Source organism: Crassostrea angulata, chromosome 4 (genome assembly GCF_025612915.1).
Source record: "Crassostrea angulata isolate pt1a10 chromosome 4, ASM2561291v2, whole genome shotgun sequence".
Taxonomy (NCBI): domain Eukaryota; kingdom Metazoa; phylum Mollusca; class Bivalvia; order Ostreida; family Ostreidae; genus Magallana; species Magallana angulata.
Window position 1 is genome coordinate 45963084 of NC_069114.1, and position 21026 is coordinate 45984109.

Here is a 21026-nt window from a genome sequence, read left to right on the forward strand (position 1 = left end):
AGATTGATTGAGAAACCAAAACTCCATTGAAAAAAAAAAGATTATACTAATTTATACTTTAAATTGGAGCGCTATTTACAAAATGATGAACAATACCAAATATATCATAGTACTGTGTACGTATTTGTTATATTTTTAGAATATTAAACAAAAGAATAACATGTTGATTTTGACTTAAATTTAACATTTACAAAAATAACATCATAGACAATTTACCTCTCCATTGGTCATTTTCTTGGCCTACGGACAATCAAATTAAATTATCTTCCTACCCCCCCCCCCCCCGAAAAAAAGAACCCTCCCAAAAAACAACACGTATCTTAGATCATACCCCCCCCCCCCCCCCCCGAGGAAGGGGAAGGGGTTCATGGCCTCAAAACAAACATAAAACAGCAAATCGGCTACAAAACAAACATAATACAATATATTTTATATTCCTTACATAATTAAATGATACAACTACATGTAAGACTTACACAGAAGAATAAAACATAAATGTGCGTCCCGGGAATAAGGCGGGGATTGGAAACGAACACTGGCCATCATTTTTAAAGTTGTCTAACGGAAGTTGTATATCTTCAGACAAATTCTTATTCAATTTATTATGATCATAATATTATGAATTATTTTAATTAACAAAATATACGTAATATAAAATATTACATTTAATCTGTTTAACAAAGAGAACTAGAGAAGACAGTACTAGTAGTTGGGTTAAATTAAAACTATGACATTTAAAACATCCTCCGTGGAAACAGGCACGTAGCATCAGGGGGGGCCAGGGGGGGCCTGCCCCCCCCCCACTTTTTCTCGCAGCAACAATTTTTTTAAAATTTCCATATAACTGAAAAATGTATTATAATGGAGTTGGCCCCCCCACTTTTTTGGAAGTTAGTAAAAAATTGATATGAAAATAAGGAAATGATTAGTCAAATTGAAGTTGCCGCCCCCCCCCCCCCCCCCCCCCCCCCCCCCCACGGAATAGGAAATTCATGATTTGGAGGTCAAAATTTTTGGAAGGGAAGAATTTTTTTTTGGAAGTATAGTTGAGCCCCCCCCCCCCCCCCCCCCCCCCCCCCACGGATTAGGATTTTGAAGATTTTTGGAAATTTTTTTTTTTTTTTTTTTTTTTTTTTTGCTTGTCAAAATTTTTGGATGGGTCTGGCCCCCCCCCCCCTTTCAAAAACGATGCTACGTGCCTGGGAAAAAAAATCCATTGAACACATACAGGTCTTAGAAATTGTAATTTAGAAAATTTTAGCAAATATTTTTTTATTTTATTGGGAGGAGGGGTATAGATACATAAACGGCAAGCTATTTCGATGAGAAAGCACACTAACAACAATGCCTGTTCTGAACAAAGTCCATGTTATATTTCTATTGGCCAATTAGTTTTTTTTATATCATGAAATCATTTTAGAAATTTGGCAAAAGGAATCATCAAATAACATATCATATTAATTTGATATAAATTCAGACACCATCTATAAAAATAAGAGTTATTACTTTTAGTAGCTTATGAATTAATAAAACCGATTTCTACAAAACTATTTCTGTTCAGTGTACCATTCATTTCCAAATCGAATATTTCCCTCAGTTGAATAAAAAAACTTTGATGAAAAATATCATGTTTGTTAAATTCCTTTTATTTATTTATCTATATACTTGCTTTTCCTGCGAAAGAAGCACAAAAATTTGTATGACAGGCTAGAATTATTTGAATCGGGTTAGGAATTCTAAAAATTGTGAATTCTTGCAAAGTTTCCACCATCGATTTGTACGGCATTTCCCCCCTACAAAATAAAATATGATTCTTTATGTAGGATTTGCGTAAAGGTTTGCATATACTCGATAGTTAATTAGAGTAAAATCTTCGATTTCTATGAAAGTTTATGTATTATGTAAAATGTTCTCCCTAATGCTTAGTTATGGGTCTCTTTTTTTTTGTCCGAATTTCGATCGTACAGATGTAAAAAGAAAGTTGGAATCCGATGCACTTTTTGATGTGCACGTTATTCGTTTATGGTTAATATTGTATCACTCAGACGTTTTGTCGTATGTGGTACTGGTGTCAAGTAAAAAATTGTGAACCAATTGCATTCTAAGAAGCCTTGCACAGCATTTCACAAAACATGTTTGATTCTTATGCAGCTGTTTTTGAGGTTTTAGTCCAAAAGAGGCTTTTTTGTCTCAGGAAAGAATAGTTATTAAGAGAATCAATATAAGTAATCTGTCGTTTATGAGAAGATCTACACCATTATTTAATTCAAGGTATGTGTAATTTTTTTATGGCATTAGTAAGACCGTATTGTAAAGCTCACCATAATATAAAATAATGACTGTTATTTTGTTCATTTTCAGGCTGCCTTTGTCTTTTTATTTTAAGGAAAACAAAATTGAAAGAAATGAAAGGAATTCAATAACTAATTGACATTTCAGTACACAAAAATTGTGACTGAATTAAAGTGAGGTTTACTTTTTATAAAGTCCTGAAGGACAAGGTGGGATAACTTTCTGATTGACACTGATCAAATGTTGTTAAATTGGCCTAATGATTATAGTAATTTTGATAAATGGGCAGAATGAGTTTTTCAACATTCAGCATTTGTTACATGGTTCAAGAGTTTCAATTTTGGAAATAAAATTAGTCATCTGTTAACCGGTATATGATTTTATCAGACATTTTTTGTTGTAACTAGAAATTAGATCATAACTTTTGATTTTGTTTGATGAAGAACTGAAGTCAGCTGATGAAGCCAGTAATTATTCAAGATATTAAAGAAATATTGATAATATAATTAGATGCTTGAGGTAAACTGTGCCAAACTGCCAATCCAAAACAGAGGGATAGTGTGGGAAGTTAACTAGCAATGACTCATTAAAATATTGAAGAGGATATTGCATGTATTCAGTTATGTGTTAGAAGAGTTATTCTTCTTAAAACAGCCTGAGCTACAAAACTGATGTTTATTCAGAAAAATAAAGACTTTAACAATTATGAGGATGATAGAAAAGATGAAAGAGGAAAAAGAAAAAAGATGATACTGAATCATAGACAGTGGACTAAGATAGAAAATGATGATGATGATGATGATGATGATGGACCACAGTCATTGGACTCACAAACAATGGACTCACAGACATTGGACTATGATAGAAGATGATGATGATGGACCACAGTCAGTGGACTCTCAGACATTGGACTTGGAGACAGTGAACTAAGATAGAAAATGATGATGTTGATGGACCATAGTCCAAACATTGGACTCGGAGACAGTGAACTAAGATAGAAGATGATGAAGATGGGCCACAGTCAGTGGACAGAGATAGGAAATTCAAATGATGAATATGAAGAATATGAGTTATCATTTATCTCAAAGACCATCAGAGACATAAGGCTCTCCAAAAAAAAAGATGACACCCTATTTTATGCTTAGATATCTTGCTATTAAAAGAGATGTTAAATGTTATTGATTGTCTTGGAAATGACAAGGTTTGTTTTCTCTTGTGTTTATCACAATTTCAGAGTGTTACTTATTTTGCTGGTTAGAGGGAATTTTTTTTTGGGGGGGGGATATCCATATGTTAGGGGGAAAAGATTGATCCTTTAAAATTGTTGTGGAAAAAATTAATGCAAAGGATAAATGGCAACTTATAAAAGGTTGTGGAAGTTTTTTTTTTGAGAGGTGGATTAGAATGGCAGAGTGACATGTTTTTGTGTATTGTAGGTTGATTTATCAGTACAATGGACTCTGGACTACTGGGTCAGGCTGTGCAGTACCACGGTCCAGAACTAGTAAGATGTCTGCAGATAGAACAGCAGCAAGTACCTGTCAGTTTGACTGACCATCTGAATAAGTACCGCCAGAGGCAACCCAATACCTCAAGGTCTGAACAATTCTTAAGAAATCATTTCAAAATAACTGCTTAAAAGATAGTGTAATACCTAGTAGTATTTTATGAGGGAATTTCTTTACTTTGAAATATTTGTTTTAATACCTATGTTTGGTGTTTTACATTTTAATGTGTTCATTGCAGGCTTCGGAGAGATATCTCCCAGCGTATACACAGCTTTGTTGCCAAGAAAGCAGATTATCTGTTTAATTCTGTAGAAGATGCATCGGGACATCCAGCCTCTTCCAGTGTTGATGGTAACCTCTTTCTTCTCTTGCACATTATGAACTTTAGTTCTTGAGTTGAGGTTTGTTTTTTATTGACAAAGGATAAAGAATTTGATAAATTTCATGTAAATGTATATAATCTAAATCTAGCATGAAGACAAGAAATTTCAAAATATGTTTCTTGTTCAGGTTATACTGAAGTATTTCTTATGATGATTTGTTTACAGATACTTATGCAAAAATGCCACCCATTGAGTCCTTTATGGGAGTAGACTGGACTGCAGCTAGAAGACATTTCTTTAATGTGAGTGAATTTCAAAACATTTACAAAAGATGATTGAAAAAATGCTGTGACTGTTTAAAGGGTGTAAATACTGTAAGCATCAAAATTTATTTGAGGAGAGATACAACATTGATATTGGATACTATTTTTAGAGGTTAGAGAGAAACAACATTGGGATTGGCTACTATTTTTAAAGTTTAGAGAGATACATTGTGTGATTGATTACTATTTTTAGAGTTTAGAAAGATACGACATTGTGATTGGAGTAGTGACCACGGCCCTAGAGAGTGGACTGGTTCTCACTCTTCTGTGTCTGGACAATGACAAAGCTCGGGATATTGATGAGATGAAAATAACAGCATTCTGTCCAGCCAAGGAGCTCCCTAGAGTCCCCTATCAGAGCCCCCTGGAGGGGTTTGCTGTCAAGGACAAAGTCAGAGGTCAGCTGATGAATAGACTAAAATCTGCACTGTAAAATAATCTGATATTTCTTTATAATGCCCTGTCAGAACAATTGTCTGTGTAATGCATTGCTGTTGTTTTATTTTGCAGGAGTTGTAGTGAATGTGAATTCCGAGTCTGAGCGGATCATAGTGTCCCTGAACGAGCGAGCTTTGTCCGAGGAGCAGGAGACGGTCAAACTTGTATGGTCACCATTTTACACTCTTTATAACATTACTATAGGATCAGTTAATGCAGACTACTTTTGTATTTAGTAAAACATGACCTTATTTGTGTACAACAGTTTATACAAATGATCACTTTTCATTTTGTTACTGTAGCAATAGTTTTATAAAAGTAATTCTTCTTAATCATCTACAGTACACTTATACATGTACTTTAGAACTTGTATGTTTACTTTATCAGTTTTGGATAAATTCTTATACCCTGAAAAACATTTTTCAGATGTAAGGCTTTTAATTTTACACATCAAATACAAAGTATATACCATCTTTAAAAATTTGAAATTTGAGACTATTTAACACCTGTGATTTTCTCTTTAGCATCCTTGTACTTTCTCTGATTTCAGGGTCTTATAAATGCTGATGATTTTCCTGTCCAGTACAGGTAGCTTTAAGTTACATATTGCCATTGTATATGCAGTCAAAATTTTAACAACCTTTACCAGTAGATTGACATTTAAAAATTTTTGGTTCAAATTTTTTCAGACGCAAGTTACACATACGCGGGTTGACCTTTGATGAGCTCCTGCACTCCATATTGGGATTTAACAATCAAGGGAATGTGTCATTTCTGCTGGATACTTTGAAGCTTGACGAGACATCATCCTACATGAGAGGCCTGCACAAGTATGTGGTCATTTCGGCATTTATCTGTGAAACAATGAGCTTTAAACCAATTTTGTACCTAGGGGCTAAATATGATGGTGTTATATTATATCACGATGTAAGGGATTATGATTATTTTCTAAAAATTATGGCATTTTTTTTTTTTTTGCTTTAAGGTAGCTCCATACTCGTAAAATTCTCTGAGGAAAGTTGAAAAACCGAACTGATTTCGACTTAATAGACTTAAATGTCATCAATTGTTAGAAAAAATATACATGTCATCACACTTTTTGAGATGCCAGATAAACATAAACTAAAGTATATTTTAGCATTAGAAAAATGTATTTTTTTTCTGTTAAAAGTAAAATCTTGTGGGCAGAAATTTGTTTTTCTTGTTTAATTTTAATGTCAACTTTATCAGAAAACTAAAATTACAAAATTATTTTTGAATTAATCGTTGGAATAAGAAAAACTATAGCATTTAGACATACAACTGAGAGAAAAGTCAGAAAAAGAGTTATTTCCCCTTTGCATAGATAAAATATATAAAAATTTGGAAATTTAGTATAAAATTAAGTGTGAAAATATCTTTAACCTACCAATAATTCTAATTACATCCATGTGATTATATTCACATAAAATAAATAAAACTATCTTGCACAATTTTTAAAGAATTCAAAGTTTTACAAAAAAGTGTGACGTCACAGAACACTGGATCTACTTTAAGACATTTAATTTGTGAATAATTTATATTGCCCATTAGGCAAAAAATTAGTATACTATTCTTTTTAAGGAAACAAATTCCTGAGAAGGAGATGTCGGAAGGTTTGAGAAAACAGCAGTCTCAGAAATGGGCACACCAATGGTAATTGATTAGTTATTCTGCTGGTATCATTTAGAACAAATCTATCATGTTATTTCACACAGGGTGAAGTACTTTGATTTAATATTATTCTCTCTTGTCAGTGTGGCTGATGGAATTAAGTACTTCAAGATGGGCCGACAAACAGAAGCCATTCAGTACCTGAACAAAGCTCTACAGATCGATGAGACCAATGTGGAGGCACTGACAGCCAGAGGAGCACTGTATGTGTACATCAATATCAGTACTTTCCTGCATCAGAGATATCTCATAAACAGGGGTTTTACCTCTAAAAACCTCCAGATTGTGATCTCTCAACACATTTCTGTTCATTATTTATATCTCATTTCATCTCTGCTAAAACATAAAATCTGATTCATTTTAAAACATTTTTGGTAAAATAAAGTTTTGTGGGTGTTTGACGAGAAATGAAAATTTTATATGCGAATCCTCTTACGAATAGATAATGATGAAAATCTTGATGAATTTCTTAATAAAGAGCATTATTCTATAGGTATGCAAACAATGAAAGCTACAACAAAGCAATGGAAGATTTTGAAGAAGCATTGAGGATAAACCCCACCCATCAAAATGCCAAGAAGTATATGTATGAGACACTGTTAGCCGTGGCTCGTGTGTAAGTACATGTTGAATGATTGATCCCTTGTTTGTACACACATACCTGTAAAAACTGGAAATTGGTCAGGAAAGTACTCATTAGAGGATACAGAACATAAACGCATGATAGAGAACATTAAAGCATATAAAACAATAGTTGGTCAGAAAATACATCAAGTACCTATATCAGCATGTCCAAGAAGACATACCGCGGAATCATTAAATTTCGTGGGGGCCAAATTTCGTGGATTGCTTAAGTTTTACAGGTTAGTGGGGACGTAATTTCGTGTATTATCTTATATCTTGTACTTACAAAAGGATTTATGACTTTATAACCCATATTCAATAATTCGTGGAGGATGTTAATTCGTGGATGAGGGGCAGCCTCGAATTCCACGAAAATTGAGCCACCACAAAATCTAATGATTCCACATTATATAACTTACTTGCTTGGACAGCTCATATTTTGGCATAGATTTCTCTCATTTTCTTGAAGTTGCCAGTTTATTACATTGATATGATAGATACAACTCCTGGATTTTTATTGATTGACTTTTAGGAAGGAGGATCTGGAGGCTTATGAAGAAGCTGAGATGTATGTAAAGAAAGCCCTGGATATAGAGCCTCAGTCTGTGGAAGCAAGGGAGGCCCTCAGATTTCTACTCTACAAAAAGGTATCATTCTAATGTGAAGGACGGTTAATATATGTAGGGTGCCATGACCTAACCCAGGTAATTATTTACCTGGAAACTCGAAACTAGGGCATTTGTTCTTCTATATCAAGAAGTTTTTAGAGATGGTATTCATGTACCAGGTGCACTGCACTGTGTGTCATTTAATATGTGTAGATTGCGAGGTATTGATATTTTAACCTCTTTCATAGGAACGGCACCACTCCAGTGATCGCTACAGAAAACCGTCTCGACACGATGAACGCCAAGATTCAGATGAGGATATGTTTATGGATCGCACCACCGCCACACTTAAAAAATTGATTAATGAAGACAAAAGCAGGTTTGTAAAGTTGCAGTTTTATGATTTCTTCAGAATCATTTGAATTCATGGGGCAAACTTTAGGGATTGGCATTTATTAAAGGTTCATTGAAATGTAATTTTGCTGATTTGCTTCTGTGTTCAATGAATGAAGTACAAATTTCTTAATTCGTAAAAGATGCTAATTTGTCTGTAAGGAGTACCTATGAAATCTACAAAAATCAAGATTCCGCAAATTTTATGATTTCACATTATGTAAGAAAACTCGATTGAATAAAATCTGATCAATACATTTTTGAAATTTTTTTTTTCAGAAGTGGAAAAAAGAGAAGAGACAGGTCTCCTCAAGGTTCAAAGTCACGAAGGTCAAGATCAAGATCACCAAGATCTGAAGGTCACAGAGATTTATTTGGAAGTAATAAATATGACAGCATTCCAGGACTAGATCTTGGACAAGAGGCCTCAGACAGAAGGAATAACTCGCCACCCAGGCAAAGATATCGGTCAAAATCGCCAGATGAATCACCCCGCCGCATGTACAATGTTGACCACCAGTCTTCATTCATGTCCAAAGGAAGTGACTTTTTTAAAGACTTGAAGGACTATTCTGATAGAAGAGGGACATATGAAGGAGAGTATAGAGATAATCGAGATTATAGTAGAGATAGAGATCGGGAGTTTAGTAGAGATCGTGAATATGGAAGAGATCAAGATCGTCATAGCCTGGAAGGAAGTAGAGAAAGGAGTTTGGATAGAAACGCAGACAAACAAAACCAGGGCAGAAATCCTGATAGGGAAATCAGAAGGAAAGAGAAATATGCTGAAGGAAGCAGGGGACTGCAGAGAAATCCTGAAAGAGGAAGTCTGGAAAGAAGTCAGGATTGGAGGAATATAGAGAACTCTGATTCTCGCAAAGAGAGGCAGGACAAGAATGACATAGACTTTCTGTATGGAGATATTGGAGAATCTCAGAGAGACAGACAAGATAAAGGAAATCCAAGTTTCACTGAAAATCTGATGAACATCAGACCAAAGTCTGATCGTTCATTGCAAATTAAGGACAGGAATGAGAATCGCCCGATATCCCCTACCAGGAGGAGTGTGTCACCCAGAGATAGGAAAGATGGACAGAAGACCAGGGAAGAAATGTATTCAAAGGAAGAAAAGAGAGACAATGAGTTTACCAGCAGCGATAAAGGCAACACTGACAGTGAATCTCCAGTAAAGAAGAAGAAGTCCAAGAAAATGAAAAACAAAGACAGTAAAGGAGAGAAAAGAAAACGGAAAAACAAGGGAAGTGTCTCTCCCTCAGATAAGAGGTACCCAAAAGAGGACAGAGAAGACAGGAAAAAGGATGACTGGGAGTCACAGGGTAGCTACAGTAAAGATAGGAAAAAAGAATTTAAAGACAAGGATAGTTTTGAAGCAGATGTAAAACCTAAGCTTGATAAAAAGTATAAGAAAAGAAGAGAGTATTCAACAGACAAAGAGGTAGAGAAAAAGAAACAAGTAAAAGGGGGATCTTTGGAAGAAGTTGTGAAATCCAGATGGGATAGTCCAAGCGATGAGAAATATTACAAAAGTATAAATTCTGAGAGAAAATCACGGTTTGATGTAGAAGATAAACCTCGAGACAAATTGCAAAAGCCAAAACAAGAAACAGCATCAAAATTCAGCAATACATTCAAAGAAACTGTAGACAAGAAAGATTTTTCTAAAGTTAAAGAAGAGCCTGTAGGACCACCGACATCAAATCCATACAAGTCGTCTTCTCGAGAGAGGGACAACAGTTACCCTAAAGCCGAGACAAAAAAGTTTGCTCTCCCATCTAAAGAAGAACTAGACCGAGAATTTGAAGGCATTCGCATTCACATACGAAATGACAAATACAATGCTGTTGAAGAACCAAAAGCACCCACTAGTAAACTTTGGGTCCGGCCATTTGACAGTGTAGAAGAAGACCCGGTCAGCATTGTGAGTGCCCTCCACACAGACCAGATCTATGCTCCCAAACCTGAGCCAGTGTTCCAAGAGGAGATGTTTGAGGTGAAATTAAAAAGGGAAGATAGTCCAACTTATGAAAGACCAAAGTCAAACTATAGACAAAGACGGTCATCCTCCTCCTCATCTTCTAGTAAGAGCCGCTCTCCATCTCATGACAAAGATCAGAGACGGAAGGCAGTAAGGCACGATAAAAGGTCAAGATCAAAGGAGAGCAAAAGCCATTCTCCAGGTTCCCGGTATTCACAGTCTGAGAGAAAGAGATCCAGGTCCCCACATCATCACGTAGGAGATAAGAATCCCATTGGCAAGAAATTGTACGAGATCAATCGATACAATAAAAACAGATTCAAGGCAGATGGGAAATCCGTAACTATAAAACCATTCATAAAATTAGAGATTGATTCTCGGGGAAGAGGTGCTAGGGGTGTTGGAATGAGGGGAGGTAATAGTGGAATGAGAGGAGGGATTAGGGGTGGAGCAATGGGGAGAGGGGACTCAAAGTTTGTTGAGGGTAGAGGAAAATTTATTCCTCGGGGTAGGGGTGTTTTCCGGGGACGCAGACAGTTCCAAGCTGGAAGAAGGGGGAGAGGGGGTAATTATAGGGGCCATTCTCACTACTCTAAACATAGATCAAGAGGTCGATCTGACTCAAGGTCCAGAAGTCGATCAAGGTCAAGAGGTCGTTCAAGGTCTAGAAGTAGGTCAAGAGGTCGTTCAAGGTCCAGAAGTAGGTCGCGGTCAGGACATCGATCTAGGTCAAGATCCAGGTCCAAACACAGATCAAGATCTCCAAAAAATCGACCACCTAAAAGTAAATCTCCCAACAAAAAGAGGGGTAACTGGTCCCCACCCATAGGTCAAGGAAGTGGTTATTATGGTCCCCGGGCTAAGGATAAACCAGGTAAACCAGTTGATGGAGGAATCCCAGGGGGCAATGTCCCTTCCTCGGACAATGCTCCAGTGACCACCGAGGGAAAGGGCTCCCTGGAAATGATGGAAACATTTCTTGAGCAGCTGAGACAGAAAAAAATGCAGGCTGCTGCAAACAATAACTTTTAAAAATGTTAAGAGAAATTGAAAGGCCATAATGGCTACAAGATTCAAGTTTTATAGTGACATAAGATTTTTTAAAAAGCTCAAGTTTTTTTTTTTTTTTCCTTGAGTTTATGTCTTTTGAATACAAGTGTCGAGTTTTAAGGATTATGTTGCACATTATGTGTTGAAATTTAGGATGAAATACATTGAATTTTAAATTTTGTACAATTAAAAATGAACCCCAAGAACCCTCACTTTGTTTGTTCCCATATATGTACATTGTGTTCATAATCCATCCAACTTCATATCATTACTGTTATTTTTAGGATGCAACTCAATTTTTCAAGGACCATGTGTATTTCTAACAGTTGTGTGAATCAGTTAAGAATTTGCTTTCTCAAATTTTATGTTTTAAATGACCAGTTCAAACATTTAAAAAAAAAAACCCATTAATTATGAATTGAAGATTAATCCTATGATCGTTAGAATATATGAAAGATTGTATTGAGGCTGAATAGGAAGTGGATTTTTGCTTATTTTTAAATAAAGAATTTAATGGATTGGTAAACATGTATTCTTCATCTTTTAGTTTTGATGTACAATGTATTTATATATATATGCATGTACTTCATAATATTAATTTGGTTCTATTTATAGTTCAGGAATTCACACAAGTATTATCTTTTCAAAAATACCTTTCTTACACTTTACATCAAATTTTAATTCTAAAATATTCCAAATGTATTTATTTAAAATAGATTTATTATTTTCCTGTGATTTCTGAATTTAGGACTGATATTGTATCAGATGGAAATCTGAAAGAAAATTTTGAACATTTTTTTTGGAGTGTGTGGGGGGTTGTTGTTGTTGATATGATACCACAAAAGCATGTAAAAAGCACCTCAGTATATGGTTTAACATCCTCCAAGATTATTTACCATTGTTTCTTTCGGAAATCCTCTAACAATAACTGTTAATGCAATAAGACCCTTATTTATAACTTGTTATGAAATCCCAGGGGGAAATAAACTTTTCCACTATATTAGATACCAAGATTTGGAGAAGTGTCAAAGGCATACATGCTTGTCCAACTGTAAAGGTAGGAAAATAACAGCTCAGCAAACCAAAAACTCTAACCATGGTGTACTTCAGAGTACATGTATGACCATTTCATGATGGAGTACAAAACTATACCCTTAATCATACCAATGTTTACTATTGGACTGCATAACATTGCTTTCCTGGGTTGTTAAACTCCCCATCATGTGAGCTAGCCCAGTTACTAGTAATATCCAATTTTTTCACTGTCTTTGGGATAAAACTACAAATTGATTTTGTAATGGATAGTATTATAAATTTCATCAATGGCCATTTCAATATTTGCACTAGTGCTGAAAATTATATAGGAGTAATCTATTCAAGAAATCTTTCTTTAAATATAATGAGATCAGATGTGGTCAGGTGTGATCAAATCTATTAGTCCACCCCCGGCCTAATAATGCTCAGAGTGATTCAATGTATTCCTAAGTTATAGTTACTTTTCTTGATCATTTACTTCTTCAAGATGTAACTATAAGTCTATTTCTTTGATTAAAACATTAAAAATGATGATAGTTTTGAATAAATATGCTTAGACTGGTAGTCTCAGCTCAAAAACAAGCCAAATTATGTTGATCTCAAAGAGCCATGACTGAATGGCCAGCAATGAAATAGAATTGCGTCACATTGCTGTTTGACACAACTACCAAAGTCCAAGCTCTTGTTAAAATCTTCAAAGATCTGCAACATTCCTTATTTATAAACACAAAATCAAAAGTACATTTCAACAAATTTATTAAAAACCATTCAATTAAGTTACAACAAAATAAATACATTTACATGTATTTGATGATTTTACTACAGTGGCATTACCTGTAATATATACATGTAACCTGATGCAAACATGCTCAGTAATAAATTTTCAGCATATATTTAAAACCGAAACTATATAAATAGTATACATTAAATTCTGTTAAAACCAGTGTTGATTTGTACGATTGTGTTATTTACACATAAATTTATAAGAAATTGCACACTATATTCAGTTGAACAAGATTTATTGATCATATTTTTTTCAACTGAGCTCTTAAATACATAAACGAAGTAAAATTGGCACTAGATGACCAACAATAATTTTTGACCCCAAGCTTTTTGGGAGTATTTAACTACCAGAGAAGACAACATTAAATGAAACGATTATCACATTTAAATACTGTACAATACTGAAGTCTGTGTGGAGATGAAGACAAAAAGATGAAAAATACTACATGTAGGTAAATGACCACTTGGTCTACAGCTTCTCCAGGTAGGAAAGATTACCGATCAGGGGCACATTCTTCAAAACAAAGAATGCTCAATCACTTCAAATCATTTACAATTCACAAGATACAGCATGGTCCATCTTCATCTTACATAATCATTATAGAGCTACCATAATTACATGTACCACATTGTTCAATTGCTGTACAAATTACACTGGGTTGCGAATATTTCATGATTTGCTTAAAGTTTGGTGCCGTCTCATTTGGAGCAATCATGTTATATATTTCCTTTTTTGTACTTGTATAACTAAAACTGTACATATACTGTACACAGGGAAATAAATCTGCAGATTAAATTCACAATGACACAAGTGTTTTAATTAATTCACTTCCAAGTTTTTCTCTGCAGAGATTGTTTTCACGAATTTGTATCCAAGTTTTCCAAAGGGATTCACACACAATGAAAAAATCAAATAAATTATAACACCTTTTCCATGTTTCCAGCACTTATTGTATTGGAATGGAAACACTGTTCAATGCCAGCATTTTGCAGCATTTCCTTTGACAATTCAGCGAGTAATAGGAGGTCTTCCCCCGACACAGACTCGGTCAGAATGGGTTGAAGGTCAAGGACAAGCCTGGCTCTGGAACTCGTTCCTGACTTGCATTCCTTGTTTCCCATCCTTTCCAGAATTTTTGTTGTATTGCTGGATCATTGTCATCCATACTGTGTCCGGGATCTTTTTCATTTTCCTACAAGTAGATTGCATAAAAAACATAAAAATGCTGGTTAAAAAAAAGAAATTAAACTTACTGGTAATTTGTACTCTGAACATCTTCACTAGCTAAGGGTTTTCAGTCCACTCTGCTCCCCATATAAATTTATAGACAGCAAATAAAACCCTTGGCTAGCAAAGATGTACCCTGAAATGATACAGCAAAATGACAGCAGACAGGTAGATATACATAAAAGATACAGAGTAAAAAAATTAAATTAAAAAGGTTATTTATCTCAAAGTTGTTAACAGTTCTAATGGGAATTACATTAGATCAAGATATTTCAGCTGTACTTTACCTCAATGTATACTTCCACTGTTTTTTTTTTTTACTTTGCCTCTTCAACAGTGTTTAATGCCAATGGTGACATTATCCTATATTTCTGATTGTTACATACATGTATATGTACAAACACATTGTATTCTTGTAACATTACAGGCACTGTGGTGGCCATTCTCGTGTTAGCTAGGCTATATAAGCTGTTAGTGAGTGGTCTACTGTCATTTACATACACGTATCACATCGGTCACACACAGATCAATAATAGAGGCGTTTTTTAATTATTTTTTTTAGATATTACTTTTTGAGTATCCACTTAGAAGATTGATGTTCTTAATTGTAAATCTATATACTTTACATTAAGTTGGTCAACAAGATGATAATTCTTTGCAAAATCAAACAATAACAGTTCAGTATTACATTTTAAAAAATAATTTTTCAGAAATTTGAATATTTAGGTGGAGGGTTGCATAGTTTACATATGGATAACTCCTCTTTGTATAAGACTGCATAACAAAGTATGTGATACATTCACTTATCATTTAACTATTTATTATAAAATTGTATTAAAGAGCACTTGTTCCCCTTCTTACGCTATACATGTACGATGCATATTGGCATACTCTTAGTAACAAGCTTCAGGTACACAAGCTTTAAGTAGACATTAAATTTCAAAAACTTGTCCTCATAACCTACTTTTTTTTACAAAATATCCCTCACAATGTTAAAGATATGATCCAGAAATTGAGGTTTTTGTGACCTCCATTTGAGATGCATTACACCCTCCTGTCCAGAGATGCATCAGCTGACTAGGTAAGTTTGATTGTGATAGACATTATACTGCTCAGGTCTGACCTGGCCACAAAAAACCCACACCATAAAATATGGCTTGCAAAGCATAGGTGCAGTTGAAATAAAGTTTAAGTTGGTGGCCCAAAGTTAAAAACTTCTGATTAAAGTTTATGTACATGTATACACATTTTTCGATCATAATATTGATATACCATAATCTTACTTCTTATGAGAGCATAGAGAAAAAGCAGAGTTTACAGCCAGCAATATTTCAAAATAAATAGATATGTCCTGTGCACTAGAAAAGCTATAATAATCCAGGTAAAATCTATTTTGCAGGTTCAATGCGTGTATTTTGTTCTGAAAATTATACCTTGCATCAGACTTTCAATACTGTAACACAAAAGTGAATTGATACCAACCCAGTGCTGTAAAATTGATTTGATTACTCTGTTTCAATATTTGATACATGGAAATATATACTCAACACAAGGTCATTCATATTGATTTGCGACAAGAAACGAGATTAAATGGACGCTATTAAAGACACACAGTCCCAACAATAGGCCTAGACTTCGACAAGGGAATACATGCATGTATTTTCAAAAACTTTGTTTCTGTTTAAATTTTTATGCATGTGTTGCAGAGTTTTAAGTACGTAAAATCTAAAAAAAGAAGAGGATTTCTATTTGACCAAACATAAATGAATTTTTCAGTTGAGGACATAAATTGAAATTTGTATACCTTTACCCATTGAGTAATAAAGATACATGTATTTGTGTGCAGGCGGCCTCATCACCCAAAAACTTAATAAAGCTGGTCTGTGCAGCAGCGAAACTCCTTTGATTAACAGCATTACATCTTAATAGCACATATGGTAAATAGTACAAGAAAAAGCAATACACATTAACAGTACCTAAAATACTATCAAAGAAGGCAGCAAAGCAGAATAAGCAATGGTAAGAATTTCCATTTTAAAGGGACAGTTCACAAATGTTACCGGTCCGACCTCAACACAGAGGATTATCTTTATGTTTTTGTCCCTTTGGACAGATTTGCCAACCCCTTTGCTGCTGAGTGGATGTGAAGTAAAATAATTCGTCCGTTAATCCTGGAAGAGCACTCAGTTAATTTTAATGTCAAAGCTATGGCGAGAAGGTGGAGAGGGGTGATGCAGGCCAGGCCTGATACTGCCCAATCCTATTTAGAGTTTAGTGGATACATAATTATAGCTAATGCTAATTAATATTGTCAATTATTTAAGCTGCCTGGTCTAATTTTTGGCAGAATCTTTATGCAAAACAATTGTTTTAAAATGTTCAATACTTTCATCTAATTATAACCCCAGATCCAGCCTCTTTTGTTTCAAAGCCATGAGTATTTGAATTTCCATTGGATTACACAGATATTTAAAGTGCCTATGCAATGAGTGTAAATATATTTAGTTTTGTTCCCCAATTATTTAAGATAGAATAAGGCAGAAATTACCAATCCAAACTTCAAAGAAGAAGATTCTTTTTTCTTGTATATATGTTTAATTAGCTTAAACACTTTTTAAAGTTCATCGCATTACTGATGACAGTTGCCAGTGTCTTGCATATATATACACCAATCTGAGCATCTTTTTAATATTCAAAAATTTCTGTCAGGATGTTTTGTTTTGTATTTAAACACATTTTGGATAATATTGTTTTTTTTATAAAATATTGCATACTGGTACATTTGTAAATCCTGTTACCCTTTTTAATTGGGATTTTTTTTTTTGTAAACACATTTTGAATGTTTTCTTTACAGAAATACTGCTTAAATTATTAATAATAAAGATAACTTCAGCACTGTCTGACAATAATATGCATTTAATTAAACCATCCATAATTTATGCCCTACAATCGGACCAAGCAGCTTTTACGAAATTATCAATATTTGGAATTCATTGTGAGTTGATAATTGTTTTCATTTTAAATCTATATCAAGATTAAAAAAAAAAGATAACCAAAAGCAAAGCTTCTCCAAGATGTAAAATATACACACTCAAATGTGATGTCCTCCTTTTTTTCCAGTTTGAAGGGCAGCGTAATCTCCGTCATTTCCCTTCCTTCTTTCAACTTCACTGGGTCAAACTTTAGTTGATCTAAACACAAATAATGTAAAGTTGTAAATCAACATAATTGTTTCATGAACTTACAATTACTTCATTAGACACATGCTGAATAAAGCAAAAAACATTGATTCCCGGGAGTTTGGTAATATTTCCCATCAACCTAGTATGCATTTATTATTTCTTTATGGAAATTGCAAGAAATAAAATGAAAAACCCTTAGGCTAGCATTATAAAGTTCATAACTGTCAGAAAATTTAAAGCAAGATTTCAAAATCTGTTTCTCCTTATTTGCCACATATATTAATTCCTAGCCTTTAATCCCAGTAAAAAGGAATCTAAAGTGAATATTTATTATTTTTTTTTTAATAATTGTATTTTGAAGACTTATTAAGAGTCTTGTGCACTAAAGAACCTATTCATCTCAAAGTGTTCCTTAGAATTTCTTGCATGAGCTTAGTTTTGATATAAATCTACATATATATCTACCAATGGTGAGATCACCAAACTGGCTAGCCTTCTCAACCAGATTCTGAATGGTCCAGAAGTGAGGAATTCTGGGAAACACCAATCCCACATCCTCTGGCATGTGTAACCCCAGGAACTGAAGCAGGGTGATAAAGTACGGGTTGTGCATCAGTTGTTCCTGTTCTTCGTTGTAGAGAATCAGCGGTACAGACTTATTCTGAACTGAAAATTAAAATTCAAGCATGTTAAAGATTAAAAAAAAAAGTTAAATTTACTTGCAATATAACTTGCAGGGTATTTCAGATTCAAATTTGAGCTACATTTTTTTGAATCATATTAAATTGGCAAAGTCATTACCTACATGTACTATTAACATGGAATGTTATATAATTCCTTTTTTTTATTAAAATAAATATACAATTTAATACACTAACAAAAACATGATTGCATATAATACATGTATTGTCGAGGACAGTTCAATTGCCACGTGCACGGACTGTGAGTTGTAAAAAGAAATGTATAAATAAAAGGGCTTAATTGGTACAGGGTCCAGTCCCCTTTCAATTTGAATTTTTTTGTAAAAAATTGCTCTTTTAGGAAAAAAAGTTAAACAAATACTGTAAAAACAAGAAAATTTGGCGCATAAATATTTTAATGCAAATGCAAGTGCTAATACATTGGCACAAATAAATTTTAGTGCACACACTTTCTATTTCTAAATAAATGAAATTAATTTTTCTTGTTTGATCAACGCCTAAATTTCATTTTGTGTTCACCAAAGCGTGTGAACACAGAGGATTTGATTCTAACTCGCGTAAACAGGTGAACCAACGATGAGGACAATTATCTTGCTTTTGTCAAAACATTAGTACTCTTGGTGTGTTTGTTGTTGGTAAACAAAGTTGAGTTATTGGACCTTGAATTTAAACACAGTGACCCGGATAAGACCAGAAAAGTTGTGAAATTAAACACCAGGGAATTCAAATTTTACCAGCAAATTTATATACAAGTTTCGATAACCACGATCAAATACATACGTAGCAGTAAACTTTATTTGTTGCATTATGATTGTAATTACCTATGCAATTTTTTTTATGATTTAAAATCAAACACAGTGGTATAGTTTTATTCTTTCTAGAATGTTATTATCAGCCAATCAAGAGAGCTAAAAATTAATCAATCATGTGATGTCAGCGTAGTCAGCTTGATCATATAATCACCTTGAGGTGCTAAAAACAAGTGACATTGAGGGAAGCTTAGTTCTAAAGGTGATAAAGTTAGCTAAAAACACTCAGCATAGTTACAAATTCAGCAATTATCTCTTATAACACAATACAACACAGTTACATGAATGTTGGAAATTTTTCAATAAGGGAAAAAACAGTCAATTTACAATTGGGAATGGGTCCTATTACAAGTCCCGCATGCAAGGAATATTATGCCCTGAATGATACTTACTGACATGTAATCCGGCTACAAATCCTTCTGTTTCATTTTTGTCCAAACTACTCATAGACATTGCTACAATAGATGAACAGTAAACACTGTAGATAAACAAACCAGATTTCAAAGTTTACTTAAGGTGGTATGGCTTCTCCATATTATGACGTACTTCCTATCAAAGACAACTAGAACTGTCCTAATGGGACTAATACCCCCGCTAGGCTAATTTCAAATGGGACAAATAATTGAATTGAATAATAATTAAGGTTTGGAACACATACAAAAAAAAAATTCTAGAAATGTAAAAAAAAAAAAAAAAATAGTTAACAAAGAAAAACTAAAATCAAAATTGTCAGAATTTCACTGTAAATACATATCTATCACAGTAATACATTTACAAATGTATGTATTTGATGATATATTTTTTTAATTTAATTGATTCAAAGAAAAACCAACAAAATGACAATAACCCCTCCCTTTGCAGTGAATAGAAATACCGGTAGCCAAGCAATGCTCTTCTGTTGATAAAACTTTCAATATCTTTCTAATAAGAGTCTTGACAGATGCAATTAGTTGTTTCAAATTTTCCTCACTTTCTCCTATGGCACAATTGAACTCCAAATCAGAAAATTGATCCCATAGGACTATGATTTTCTTTGATGAGCTTGTTAAATTTAATAAACTCCCAAAACATTACCATAATTACCATACTATGTAAAAATATGTAAAAAAGAAAATTTAATATTACAAACAATTTTAAAATTGCCAAAACACTTCAATCATATCAGTAATTTTGAATTTCATTTAAATTAATGCCCAATAGGGTCACTTCATCAAATTACTTGACAAATAAATTTAAACAACCTCTAAAAATAGTTTAACTTCTTTATTAATAATTATATTATTTATTTCCTTATAATGATAGACCTTTTGGTTTACATGAAACAGTTTTAAAATAGCCCCAAAACCATCACCCATTTTACAGATTATCAATTTCCCCTAAACACATGCTCCATCTGAACCATGGCTCAGATAATGGCTCCCTTGGGACAAATGAATTCAGCCACACTTGTCTTTGATGTTCTCATTAGCTCCTAAGAATTTATCATTGACAAACAAAAACTTTGCATTGTCAGTAGATAGAATACTTATAAAAAATAATTTTTTTTTTATTAATTAAGACATAAAGACAAAAACTCCATCTGGATGTATTTATATAAATATATTTTAGAGTGTTTTCTATTAATTAATTAATAAAATCTGTAAGGATTACCTCCCTTACTTTTCAACATTAGTGTACAATATATAGAATAAGGAAAATGAAAACTGTCATAAAATCATTAAATCTTGTCTGATCTTAAAAAAAATTGCAGGTGCACATCTTCAGATGGTGTTCAACATATGTACAAATTTTCAAACTGTTCCATGCAGCAATAAAAAATTCTATAGGGGGGACAAAGTTGCGTCTACAGACAGACGGACAGACAGACAGACGGACAGACAGACAGACAGACAGACAGACAGACAGACAGACAGACAGACGGACAGGGTGAAACCAATATACCCCCCTAAACTTCGTTTGCGGGGGTATAACAATGAGTAATCAAATATTCTGGAATTGATTTTTTTAGTTTCTAACTCCCTAAATGTACAACATGACATGA

The 21026-nt window shown here is 33.8% G+C and overlaps 2 protein-coding genes across 8 annotated transcripts in view; one reads left to right on the forward strand and one right to left on the reverse strand.

The window, feature by feature from the left end:
* The first annotated feature begins 1745 nt into the window (after positions 1–1745).
* Positions 1746–11972, forward strand: LOC128180885 (uncharacterized). Of its 4 annotated transcripts, none has more exons than XM_052849066.1 (15): positions 1818–1836; positions 2736–3493; positions 3729–3888; positions 4039–4151; positions 4349–4425; positions 4640–4844; positions 4957–5048; positions 5435–5472; positions 5574–5714; positions 6487–6558; positions 6660–6779; positions 7070–7192; positions 7733–7847; positions 8057–8187; positions 8481–11972. In XM_052849066.1, the coding sequence occupies exons 3-15, from the start codon at positions 3746–3748 to the stop codon at positions 11227–11229; spliced, it is 4119 nt and encodes a 1372-aa protein (XP_052705026.1). In that variant the 5' UTR covers positions 1818–1836; positions 2736–3493; positions 3729–3745; the 3' UTR covers positions 11230–11972. The 4 variants fall into 4 exon arrangements, with proteins under 4 accessions (XP_052705025.1, XP_052705026.1, XP_052705023.1 ...); XM_052849063.1 differs by lacking the exon at positions 1818–1836 and adding an exon at positions 1844–2501; XM_052849062.1 differs by lacking the exon at positions 1818–1836 and adding an exon at positions 1844–2271 and having other exon boundaries at positions 2362–3493.
* A 1049-nt stretch (positions 11973–13021) lies between these two features.
* The window catches only part of LOC128180133 (protein timeless-like), a 34281-nt gene continuing 26276 nt past the window's right edge, over positions 13022–21026 (reverse strand). For 2 of the 4 annotated variants that reach the window (XM_052848013.1, XM_052848012.1), the window contains exons 21-24: positions 19378–19440; positions 17941–18141; positions 17385–17484; positions 13022–14258 (exon numbers count right to left, since the gene is read on the reverse strand). In XM_052848013.1, coding sequence (XP_052703973.1) covers positions 14132–14258; positions 17385–17484; positions 17941–18141; positions 19378–19440 — 491 coding nt within the window. In that variant the 3' untranslated portion in view covers positions 13022–14131. Of the gene's footprint in view, positions 14259–16353; positions 16465–17384; positions 17485–17940; positions 18142–19377; positions 19441–21026 lie in introns of all 4 variants that reach the window. The other 2 variants (XM_052848015.1, XM_052848016.1) reach the window with 2 other exon arrangements.

Excerpts from the sequence above, each read along its gene's own strand:
- LOC128180885 (XM_052849065.1), top strand. The coding sequence starts at position 3,746 with ATGGACTCTGGACTACTGGGTCAGGCTGTGCAGTACCACGGTCCAGAA. Across the intron at positions 3,889-4,038 it reads AGGCAACCCAATACCTCAAG|GCTTCGGAGAGATATCTCCC; the intron begins GTCTGAACAATT and ends TGTTCATTGCAG. Across the intron at positions 6,559-6,659 it reads CAGAAATGGGCACACCAATG|TGTGGCTGATGGAATTAAGT; the intron begins GTAATTGATTAG and ends CTCTCTTGTCAG.